The 13,035-nt window shown below is 37.4% G+C and overlaps 1 protein-coding gene across 3 annotated transcripts in view; it reads left to right on the top strand.

The window, feature by feature from the left end:
• LOC150085010 (leucine-rich PPR motif-containing protein, mitochondrial-like) overlaps positions 1 to 13,035 on the top strand; it is a 380,604-nt gene that overhangs the window by 351,490 nt on the left and 16,079 nt on the right. For 2 of the 3 annotated variants that reach the window (XM_090376734.1, XM_090376736.1), the window contains exons 33-35: positions 980 to 1,092; positions 9,815 to 9,883; positions 11,275 to 11,371. In XM_090376734.1, coding sequence (XP_090232860.1) covers positions 980 to 1,092; positions 9,815 to 9,883; positions 11,275 to 11,371 — 279 coding nt within the window. The remainder of the gene's footprint in view (positions 1 to 979; positions 1,093 to 9,814; positions 9,884 to 11,274; positions 11,372 to 13,035) is intronic. The other variant, XM_090376735.1, reaches the window with a different exon arrangement.

Genomic DNA, 13,035 nt, shown 5'->3' with positions numbered 1-13,035 from the left:
GTTAAAGACTGCGGATTATGGAATATCTGCTGTGGCAGAACATTTTTGGGAGGAGCATCATCAAATCTCCCCAGATGAAGCTGTTATCGTCAACTGGGCACATAGATTTTGGGACCGCAAGTGGCTTGAGAGCTTGCGGATTTGTTCCTCTGAGAACAATACCATTAATAGAGACAGGGGAATCCACATTCATCCCCTCTTCGAGGCAGTGGTCCTTGGATGGGATGAGCGGTTCCGTCTGGCATTCTCCCGAGCCATTTCCGGTTCCAGTGCACATGGGGAGAGCACTGCCCATGCTCCTGTGGAACCACGTGCTGAGAACTGTGAGCCTGCTGATATTTATGGATGTGCTGTACAACAAGCCTTACTGTTTAAAAAGGAGGTGGATGCCTCTGAAAGCTACGGTTATTTTACCGCTTTTATCATCCTGTGTTTCATCTACATTGTTTTATTGTAAATAATTCTTTGCAGTTTAAATTCATATTATATTGTATAGTCAGTTTTTTATTGGACTTTTATTTTATTTACAACATCATTTTAATAAACATAACACTATTTATAACATCTGTTGATGTATTGTGTAATTATTATGAATATGAATATTCCCAACCACAGAGGCCTATTTGAAGACTTCCTGCTCTAATTTGCTATAAATTTTTTTCCTGGTGATGTATAAAGAATCCAGTTTGTTATAGAGAATATTGATGAATGGATGCTGGAAAATTTAATACTTGTTTGATTGTTTGAGAATGTGGGTATTTGGTAGGTTCTTATGTTGTGTTCACATTAAAACATTTAAGTAATAGTAATGTACCTATTATTTTAGGTAATAAATGTCACAAAAATGATTTCACTATTTTGTAAAATCCATGTGCATATCCAGTAATGAAGTTTTATCTTTACTTCATGTAGTGTTTCTTATTTTTGAAGTAAGTTTTCTCTCCCACCCTTCCTTAAATTTCTCTTTTAACCTAAACAGTGATTCAACTGGCAGAAACGTTTGCTGAAATGAATTTTTTTGGTCCTAAAAATCTGATATGGATAAATTACATGAAAAAAGAAAACTATGAGCTTGCTGACAAAGTGTTCGAGGTAATCATATGTATTTTCAGATTTTCATTTATTGATTATTTTGAACTGCTAATTGTTGGACTCTGTGATGATAAATTAATTTACATATTTAATATACTCTGTCCTGTGCAACTTATAACTTCTTTCAAGGATAGAAGATTGGAATACTGAAGTTATCTGTTGCGCAGAGGAATTCTCCTGTACAGTCACTATGTATAATAAAGGTTTTGCGAAATTTCTAGTTAGCTTAACTGACTTAACTGACACAGAAGCCTATGGTAGATATAAGCTATTCTGTATCAAGTCACAAAGAAATTTTTTGAAAATTTTGGCCTGTGCGGCCGTGCCTTCTGCCGCTCTTGGAACAGAGAAGTTTTTTCTGATTTATTTTTTGCTTTATTAGTTTAAATTGACATATTAACTTATTTTCTAGAGTAGCTTTATATTCCTATTTATGGTACTTACGTTTAAAGTAACTTAGATAGAGATTTCGTAGGTATTACTTAGTATTGGAAAGGGTATCAAATCCACGTGTTTAGCGTTCGTAAATAGCCGCCAATGTTACGCGAAAATTAACCAGTAAAATCTATTAATCTTGTCGAACTTCATTGGCAATTAAATTGTACTTTTAACTATACATATAACCACTTAGGTTACGTAACATAAATAATTAGTAAAAATAAATAATTAATACATAACTTGATACGGAAGTTATATAAAGGGATTTTGTAGATAACACTCGTTACTGAAACATAAATATTTCTTAGATAACACTCGTAGATTTCGTAGATAACACTCGTTACTGAAACATAAATATTTCATAGTAACACTCGTAGATTTCGTAGATAACACTCGTTACTGAAACATAAATATAGCGTTATAACTGTGTTGGGATACAAGTTTAGGATTTAATTTTGTACTGAAATTGAAAGTAAATCGAAATCATGACACAAACCAGAGCAGCAAAGCAAAAGGCTCAAGCTAATGGGAATGCTGTGGCTCAGGGGATAACTGAGGGGGCCAGTTGCCCTCTGAATCACAGCCTTTTAAGATGCACTATTTGCTTGATGTTTGCGGAGCAGTCAGGTATGGGACATGATACTGCCATGGAGGATGTCTTTGTATGTGCGCGATGCAAGGAGTGTAAGAAAATCAGGCAACAACTCAGCGTTGTTATGGGCCTATATGAGAGCTTGAAGGACAGGGTGGATGCCCTCGAAGGATTACAAGTGAGGGGCCCATCAAACTCTCAGCTGCCCACACCAATGCCAGAGCTTGCACTTGGTCATCGCGCAACACAGCGGCAACCCCCAAGGCAGAATGCGCTGGTCCCAAAGGAACTAGTAGTTGTTGGTGACTCTATTGTCAGGAAAAAGGGGAACATGCTTTGTAAAAAGGATAGGTGGAACAGGACCGGGGTATGTCTGCCAGGGGCAAAGGTTGATGACGTTGTAGAGCGGATATCATCTTTTAAGGGCACAAAAGGTGATATAGTTGTACATGTTGGCACTAATGATATTAAGAGTAGGAGACCGGTGGAATTACTTAACAAGTACAGGGTCACTGATGAAAAAAACCCGTGAATTAGGGTTGAATTTGAAAGTGTCTGCAATTCTGCCCAGACACGATAGGAGGGAGTATATGATGAGAGCCCTGTCGATCAATTCGGCCCTGGAAAGATTGTGCAGGGCTCAAGGGGTAGAATTTTTTTCAGCCTGGTCTGTACTTGTTAACAGGAGAGACTGCTTCTACAGGGATGGGATACACTTAAATAGAAAGGGTGCAAGAATGTTTGCTGATGCTATCGAGGCAGTGTTAGGTGGGTCGGAAAACTGCTAGATTGGGGGGATACAAGGAATAATAGATTAACAGTAGCCACTGGCAGAGGAGAAAGCGATTCTTGTACTACTTCTATTGGAATGAGCAGCAGCCTGGAAAATAAGATGCAGGATATTTCAGAGACTGCTGGGAATCATGGGGGTACAAGTAAACACATGGGTTGTGTTAGGGTGGCTAAGAGGAAGAACAGGTGCATGTATACTTGCGTGTACACCAATGCTAGGAGTTTAGTAAATAAATTTGATGAATTTGAGGTATTGCTCAAAACATCAAAGGCAGATATTGTTGGGATTTCAGAGACGTGTCACACAGATATAAGGAATGCAGAACTGGAATTTGGGGAGTACAATGTCTACAGAAAGGATAGACAGGATAGGAAGGGAGGAGGGGTTATGCTATTAGTTAAGAAACACAAAATCCAAGGAAGTGAAGCCAGTCGACATCGCTGGACAGTGCAGTGTGGAGTCAGTTTGGTGTGACGTAAGCATTGGGAGATCAAAATTGAGAGTAGGAGTGTGCTATAGGCCTAATGACTCTGTGTACAGAGAAATAGAGTGGGCCAGTAAATCAGAGAGTCTTATAATGGGGGATTTTAATTTCCCAGATATTGACTGGAATTTGTGGGCTGGTCACTCACACACTAGCAAGGCTTTTGTGGATTTATTGGATGATTGTTTTCTACATCAGCATGTTCGGGAGGCAACTAGAGGGAGTAATACTCTTGATTTGATTATCAGTAGTGATTCTTCATGCATTAAGAATCTGCAGATAAATGAACCACTAGGTGGCAGTGATCACAGTCTTCTGAAGTGGGAGTTACTCAAAGAGGTAACAACCATTAGGGGTAAAGGGAAGGGGTATTGCTTTCGTAAAGGTGACTACGATGGACTGAGACAGTATTTAAATTCTATACAGTGGAATCAACTGATGATGTTACCAACAGCAAATTCAAAATGGGAACCATTCAAAGAACTTATCTTGGAAGCTACTAGGCTTTACATACCAACTAAGAAATATTGTTCAAGGTTTAGGCCAAAATGGATGTCAGATGAACTAATGAGGCATATGGCTGAGAAGAAAAATGCATGGGATACATACAAATTAACACGTGACACAGAAGCCTATGATAGATACAAGTTGATCTGTAACCAAGTTACAAAGGAGGTTAGGCAGATTACGAGAAATCCTTGGCAAGGAATGCGAAGAAAAACAGCAAAGAGTTCTTTACTTATGTAAACTCTAGAAGGAAGGGGATGAATCAGATTGGTCCACTTGATATCGATGGGTCAACTGTTGATGATCCTGCTCAGGTAGCTAACAAACTAAATGAATATTTTGCATCGACATTCACACATGATGAGTTATTCAGCGAGGGGAATTCCAGAGGTGTATTCAACTCTGGCAGTAAGCTAGAGAATCTTGTAATAACGCCGACCGGGCTAGCCGAGTGGGTAAAGTACCTGCCCGGCAACCCAAAGGTTGCGGGTTCGATTCCCGCCTCGGGCTTGGATCAAAGTACTGCAAAAACCTTGGGAGGTGCAATATGGCCACAGAAGCCGATGCGCCAATAACTACCAAATCAATCAAACCAAATCAATCTTGTAATAACTGAGAGTAAAGTGGAGGAGAAATTGTTGAAGATAAATACAAGAAAGGCACCTGGGGTGGATGGGATCTATCCAGTTATATTAAAGGAGGCAGCAAAGGAAGTAAGCAAACCCTTAGCCATAATTATGAGAGCTTCCTTGGACTCAGGGGAGCTACCCATGGACTGGAGATGTGCAAATGTGACCCCAATTCACAAAGGAGGATCAAAGGCTGACACAAGTAATTATAGACCTGTGAGTTTAACTTCTGTTCCCGGAAAATTAATGGAGGCACTGGTTAAAGAAGCACTGTAGGATAATCTAGACAAGACTTCAGTTATAGCTTGGACACAGCATGGTTTTGTTAAGGGGAAGTCTTGCCTGACCAATTTGATCGGATACTATGATGCAGTCACAAAAGAACTGGATGCAGGGAATAACTTTGATATTATATACTTGGATCTTAGAAAGGCTTTTGATACTGTTGCACATGTAAGACTGCTGCACAAATTGGAGCAGTGTGGCATTGGACGCAAATTGCTGCTATGGATAAAGGAGTGGTTGAGGGGGAGAAGACAGAGAGTGGTAATCAATGGACACTGCTCATCGTGGACTAATGTTATTAGTGGAGTCCCTAAAAATTCAGTATTGGGTCCTTTATTGTTTTCTGTATTTATAAATGATATTGATGATGGTATAACAAGCTTAATGTCCAAGTTTTCAGACGATATGAAGGTTGGCAGGGTTGTCAAGGACACTACTGACACTATGCTGCTGCAACAGGATCTGGAAAGGTTGAGCAGATGGGCTGAGAGGTGGCAAATGAAGTTTAACATTGACAAATGTAAAGTACTACATATGGGAAACAGCAATCCCAGAGCAACGTATCAACTCTGTGGTACTACACTGTGGGGTAGAGAATGAAAGGGACCTGGGGGTGGTTGTGCAGGGAGATATGAAGTTGTCTGAGCAGTGCAGACAGGCTGCAAGAGTAGCTCGTGGTGTATTGTCAATGATATATAGGAATTTTTCTAGCAGGGATAAGGAGGTGATTATTCCATTGTATAAGGCAATGGTCAAGCCACACCTAGAGTACTGTATACAGGCCTGGAGGCCTCATTTCAAGAAGGATGTAGAGCTGCTGGAACAAGTACAGAGAAGGGCAACAAGATTAGTGAATGGAACAAAGGGGTGCTCTTACGAAGAAAGGCTTAAGTTTTGCGAATTACAGTGTCTGGAGACTAGGCACCTGCGAGGTGATCTGATAGAGGTGTACAAAGCCTTGAATGGTTTGAGCATGCTCGAGCTGATGGGATTCTTCCTCTTGCTCAGAATAATCACCTGAGAGGGCATAAATTCAAATTGAGGAAAGACAGATGTGGGATAGATGTGCGGAAATTTGCCTTTAGCCAACGGGTGGTTGGTAGGTGGAACAGACTTCCATCCCTTGTCATGGAAGTCGATAGCCTAAATAAGTTTAAGGCTCAGCTGGACAGGTATTTCGAACGAACAGAGGGGTGAGGTGGAAGTGGTTATTTTTTATTTATTTATTTTACTTTTTTTTTTGGCTGATGCTGCATAAGCCTGCTTTCTTGCATCAAATGCCTCTACTAATGCTAAAAAAAATGCTAAAGGTGGTTAGGCCAGTGAAGGCAGATTACGAGAAATCTTTGACAAAGGATTCAGAGATCATTAACAGTTGATGGTTCTGCTCATATAGCTAACAAACTGAATGAGTATTTTGCATCTACATTCACACATGAGGAATTCTGTAAGGAAGTGGTGGACAAAAGCTTATAAACTCTAACAGGGAGCTAAATGATTTTGTAATAACTGAGAGTGAAGTAGAGAAAAAATTATTGAAATTAATTTTTGGGGTGGATGGGATCTATCCAGTTATATTAAATGAGGATAGCAAAGGAAGTAAGAAAACATTTAGCTATAATTATGAGAGCATCCTTGGATTCGAAGGAGGTCCCTATGGACTCGAGATGTGCAAATGATTCACAAATGAGATAAAAGGTGATATGAGTTATCACAGACCTTTTAATTTAACTGCTGATCTGGGGAAAATAATCGAATCACTGGTTGAAGAAGTATTGCAGGATCATCTAGACAAGACTGCAGTCTTGTCTAGATGATCATTCAGACACAGTATGAGTTTAAGAAGAAGTTTTGTCTGATCAATTTAATTAGATACTATGATGTGGTCAGAAAGGAACTGCTGCAAAAAATAATTTTGATATCATATACTTGGATTTCAAGAAAGCCTTTGATACTGTTGCACATCAAGGACTACTGTACAGATTGGAGCAGTGTGGCATTATGGACAAGTTGCTACAATAGATAAAAGATGTAGCAGTTATCACAGAGAAATAATACCAACTGTGTGGCACTACACTCAGAGTAGTGGAGAATGAAAAAGAGCTGAGGTAATTGGCAGTCAGATATGAAATTTTCTGAGCAGTACAGACAGAGCAAGTTATGGGGTCTTGTCAATGATATACAGGAATTTTGCTAGCAGGGATAAGGAGGACTATTGGTGTGGCCCAACCATTCCTTCGGACCAATTCAATCAATTATTGAAATTGCAAAAAAGAAGAAATGGGAGACAATGAAGCAGTTGACAATGCTTGATTCATTTATTAAAAAAAAAGCAAACTTCACCCAGATCCAGAAATATTTTTAAAAAACAACCTGATTCCTGTCACTAACAATTTCCGTCTTTTGGGTTTATTTTCTATATTTAGATAATAAACTTAATTTTGCTTCCCATATTGCTTTCCTTCGAACTACATGTCTTAAAAAACTGAACATCCTAAGAGCAGTCTCTGCTAAGTCCTGGGGTGCTGACAGAATCACTTTCCTTCATCTCTGTAGAGCTTTAATAAGATCATGCTTAGATTATGGATCACCTGTCTATGACTCCGCTAGGAAAAGTTCACTATAACTGTCTGAACACCATACAGCATAGTGCTCTTAGGATAGCTGTGGGAGCTTTTGGAACATCTCCGGTCCACAGCCTGTATATTGAGGCAAATGAACCCCCTTTGCATCTCAGGAGAAAATCCTTATTGTGTAATTATGCAGCAAAAATTAAAAGCATACCATCCCACCCCAGCTGGCAGTACCTGTTTGATCCTCAATATGCTGAATTATGTCACAATAAGCCTAATGAAAACTGCCCCGCAGGGATTCAACTGCAAGAACTCATGATCAGTTAGGATATTAAATTTCACAACATATTCCAAGGCCTTGCCACTCCTGAAACTCCCTGGACTGAATTCTCACTTCTCTGCGACAATTTCTTTTTAAGATGGGGAAAATCCTCTCTGGCAAATATCAACTATCAACAGCTCCATAAAACTCATTTGTTGGAAGACTCAGATAAAGTACCTATCTATACTGATGGCTCCAAAACAAATGCATCCGTTGGTGCTGCAACAGTTTCTTCCGCCTTCTCATTGCTGCGTCTCTTCCTACGGAATGCAGTATCTATACTGCAGAATTATTTGCAATTAAACTAGCTCTAAATAGAATACACAACAGCCATATAAAGCAATCTCTGATATACACAGACTCCTTAAGCGCAATCACTGCCATTCAAACTACCATGTCGCCCTCTCATCCGATTCTTAAAGAGATATGGTTTAAGTTATTTTACTGTCAAAAAGCCAACCAGAAGGTTGGCGCCTCCATAGCCAGGTGGGCAGGAGCAGCAGTGTGTAGCACACGCTTCTTGTTTAGACCGGGGTTCGAGCCCGTGCCCACAAAATACGGAGGATGTGGAAAGGTCAGAGAATGACCACCGCATATCCCCGGAGCAATATGGCCTGAGTTGCTAATGTTCCTAAAAACCAAATAACAAACAACAACAAACAAACAACCAGAAGGTTACCTTCTGCTGGATACCTGGTCATGTAGGCATTCCAGGTAATGAACAAGCGGGCGCCGCTGCTAAACACCCTGACTCAGGCTCTTCCAGGCAACAAAAAGTGCCCTACACGACTGCAAATCCATCATTGAAACATCATGTAGGAAGCAATGGTCTGACCTCTGGAAAGCTCAAATAAATAATAAACTGCTGCAGATAAAAAAAAAGAGCCAAAACTGTGGACATCTAGTATCAGGAAAATTCTAGCAAGGCTCCGCATCAGTCATTCACATCCAACTCATCTGTATTTGCTTATGGGAGAGAACCCTCCTCAGTGTTTCTTTTGCCAGTCGCAGTTGACAATAAATCATTGAATGTCCATTGAATGTCCACAACTTTCAGCTACCAGAAAATCAAGCTTTACCTCCCTATCCCACTTGAAGCAACCGATAACATTATTGCAGATTCTTGACAGTGACGCAAATTTGGACGAACTATTTATTTATTTGAAACAGATAAATCTTTATAATAGCCTATGATCACAATAACATGAGAAATTTGTGATAAGCAAATATTGAACAGGCACAATATGGCCCAAGAGGCCCTTGTGCCAAAAACCCAAATACAACATGTACAACATGTTTGTGTGTAATTCAAGGTTACTTACTTTCCCTTTCTAGTTAAATAAACAACCAATCTCTTACAAGTTGTTTTGAAAGATTTGTTATTGCTTTTGCATGACAAAGACAAGAAAATGAAACTGCATATTCAAAAGAAAAAAAAAAACATGGTGTTCGCTAAAGATGGACTCTATTCTGCAGGAGTTGAGATAAATATTTCAAATTTTGTGTACTGTAAAGCAAAATTTGAAAGCAGAAGTGAATAATAGTATCTTATATATATATAATTACTGTTATTATTATTATTTTTTTTACTTTTTTAGAAGTGTTTATATACATTAGCAGAAATATGTGGGCATAACAGTCTTTTCAACTCAGAATAATGTAACTAATGGTTTCGTGTTTATATTTTATGCCTAAAAATTTTTTTTTTCTTTTAATTTTCAGCAGAATTAATATTTTCTTGATTTTTTGAAAATAAAGTATAAAAAAACAGCATTTTTTGAATATTTTTTATTCAAAAATAAAGTTACATGTAATAATTGTTGTAATTTATTCATAAAAGTTGAAATATTGGTATAATTCAAGCAAAATGCATAACCTCAAACTTTTAGAAATTAAAAAGAAAATTTTACACCTGTCAGGTGTTTTTGCTACATTTTGGAGTATTGCAACCATGAGTTGAAAGCCCTTTTGTGAAATATTTTTAGTGAGTGAATTGTGTGCAGCTGGTATATATATATATCAGCTTTATCAGTTTTGTCTCATTTTAATTTTTTTTCCTTTGACATGGAATGCTATTTTTTTATTATATTTCTTTTCAGTCATGTCCTAATTTTAAAAATAATCTATTGTTCGGAAGTATTACAAGGAAAGCTCTTGCAGATTCAAATGTAAGTATGCATTGTGACAGTACTTTAAATTGTCACATTTATTGTGACATAATGTTAATATGTTAATTAGTTATTGTACTCATGAAAATTCCCATTGCAGACTGGTAAAAATTATATTTTATCAGTACAGCACAATGAAAATAAACCTGTTTAAAACTGTTGTTGAATTTTAGATTGCAGTAAAAAAAGTTTATGAAAAATTTTTTGGTGATTCTGACTTCTTGTTTGTGATGTTTCTTCATATGAAATGGCTCAATGTTGATGTAAATGGTGTACCCATTTACATCAACATTGGTGTACCCAAGACCTTTCCCTTAACTAGATATTTCAATTACTCTGGAGATTTGGGGATTGTTGGGATCCCTAGAAATAAAAGAATGCTGTTTAGTGAGAAATTTGAGGTTTTGATAATACTTAAACAGTTTCTTTTCTAAATGTATATTTTGGTTTCCCAGACTCTTTCTTTTCTAAGTGTGATCACATGATGTCACAAAAAGTTGAGTGTTTGTCTTCTTCAGAATATATAGTTATTTGTTATATTGACATTTATCCACACTGGCATAAATGTATATATTTGACCTCCATAACAGTATAGTGATTTTGCCACTTGTCACTTGTTTCGATTTTGTTTTATCACTCTTTAAAATCCCATCATAGTCTGAAGGAATTTCTAAATATCTCTTTGACTGTGGCTGTAGTTAGCTGATCTTAGGTAGACAGTATAATGTTTCCCTTTTGAGTTATTCCAGGTTTTATAACCCACTCAACATGTATTTCAGCCTGTGAACACACACTGCAGATATAATACGCAATGGTCTAATATGGTGTAACTCGTTAATACTTAAAAAGACTAATAGTATCACCAACAACCACAAAACTATTATATAGAGTAAAGATAAAAGATACTAGAAACTTCAAAAAGCACATGAGGCATTGATATGTGGCATTTGGAAGTCTTCCACATGTCAAAGTTAATTAATAATTTTGGGGGAAGGGGGTTTAGTAAAGTTTTTTTTTTTTTTTTTTAACAAAAAGCAGTTAAGGGTTATCTTTTTATTTCACAAAAATAAGTGCTTAACCGAACAAAAAAGAGAAAAAGTCTGTTATGATTTTTTTCTATTGTAAACAATGTCAGGCCTTTTGTGTTATTTTTACCTCTGCAATGCCATCTATGAATTCTATCTTTAACTGAGCATTAGAAGTTCTAGTCTTTTGTCACAAAAAATTGGCAAAAATTAGAATTTTTGATTTTCTGCAATTTTTTTTTTTTTTTCCAGATTTTTAATAAAGTAGAACTTTTTATTAATTGTTTCAAAAAATGTAAGATCCACTTTTAATGCAGTTTTTGAATGGTCATCTAAATATGTTTTTGTTGTTGACTATAACTTTAGGAAACATTGGCAAGAAAATTAATAGAAGTTGTGAATTCAACATTCCTTTCCTCAGGGGCTAAAGGGAGTGCATACAGTTGTTTAATTAATATATTAGGTAAGTTTGTGTATGTGTGTCTGTGTGAATCTTTATATATATATGTGTATATATATATATATATTTTTTTTTTTTTTTTTTTGTTTTATGAATAGCTGTTGAACTAAGGCGTTTCATTTTCTTTGCAGCTCTGAATACAGTTTAACCTCATTAACTCAAAAATGCAGGGACTGGAAATTACATCACGAAGGGAAAAGTCATTTTAATGTGCTTAAAATTAATTAAAACAATAAATGACAAAAACACATTCAAAATTCTTCTGGTTTGACAGAAGGATTATCATTAATTAGCAGTCTTATCATGGCTTGGGAATTAAGATTTTACACTGGAAGTGGGGAGGTCCACTGATATGCTGTTGTATGCAGTTCATCAATTTTCAGTATGATCAATTTTCTTAGCTAATGTGTATATATTTGCAGTGGCAGGTCAAAGTTTTGAAGAATATACTGATGCCAGCATTGCCCCTGCAGATGGCATATGTATGTACACCACTTCTGTTCAAAAAACAAATATTCTAAATATTTTATAGTGAAATAAGCATGCTTAAGGGATGGTGACTTGGTTCTTGACGCTGTCAGTCATTCTCTCGGGTATGCAAAGCTGGGCTTGCTACCTGGAAGTCCAAAATGCTGATAGAACTGATATTCAGGTGACACTCAAGTCAAGTGGATCGAATTTTGGCAATGTATTGGTAACATCATCACTTGGCAATGCATCAAGAATCTGCAGATAAAGGAACCACTAGGTGGCAGTGATCACAGTGTGCTGAAGTGGGACTTACTCAAAGAGGTAACTACCATCAAGGGAAGAGTTTTTGCTTTCGTAAAGATGACTATGGTGGTCTGAGACAGTATTTAAATTCTATGTGATGGGACCAACTGATGATGTTACCAACAGCAAATTCAAAATGGGAAGCATTCAAAGAATTAATCTTGGAAGCTACTAGGCTTTTCATACCGACAAAGAAACATTGTTCAAGATTTAGGCCTAAATTGATGTCAGATGAACTAATTAGACATGTGACAGAGAAGAAAAATGCATGGGATACATATAAATTAACATGTGACACAGAAGCCTATGATAGATATAAGCTGGTCTGTAACCAAGTTATTGTTATTATTATTAGCCATATGGTGCAAGGAAGCCTGAGGCTTATTCTGCACCAGCCAAAAAAAATTACCCGAGTTACCCTGAGAGAGAGAGAGAAGTAGAAAGGAATCACCAAGAAAGAGAAGAATGATGATATCCAGCTCAGAACCCTGGGTGTGCCAAGCCCATGCTCACCAGATGTGAGCCCCTGGGATTACAAAGGAGGTTAGGCAGGCGAAGGCAGATTACGAGAAATCTTTGGCAGTGGATGCTTTGGCTGGCAGTGTTTACATAAGCCAAGAGTTCTTTACTTATGTAAACTCAAGAAGGAAGGGAATGAATCAGATAGGTCCACTTGATATCGATGGTTCAACTGTTAATGATCCTGCTCAGGTAGCTAACAAATTAAATGAATATTTTGCATCAACATTCACACATGAGTTATTCAGGGAAGGGAATGCCAGAGGTATATTCAACTCTGACAGTAAGCTAGATAATCTTGTAATAACTAGGAGTAAAGTGGAGGAGAAATTGTTGAAGATAAAAATAAGAAAGGCACCTGGGGTGGATGGAAT

Source organism: Mastigoproctus giganteus, chromosome 6 (assembly GCF_048544385.1).
Source record: "Mastigoproctus giganteus isolate SK-2022 chromosome 6, ASM4854438v1, whole genome shotgun sequence".
Lineage (NCBI taxonomy): Eukaryota > Metazoa > Arthropoda > Arachnida > Uropygi > Thelyphonidae > Mastigoproctus > Mastigoproctus giganteus.
The sequence above is the reverse complement of the archived record's forward strand: the minus strand, read 5'-3'. Positions and strand labels throughout refer to the sequence as shown.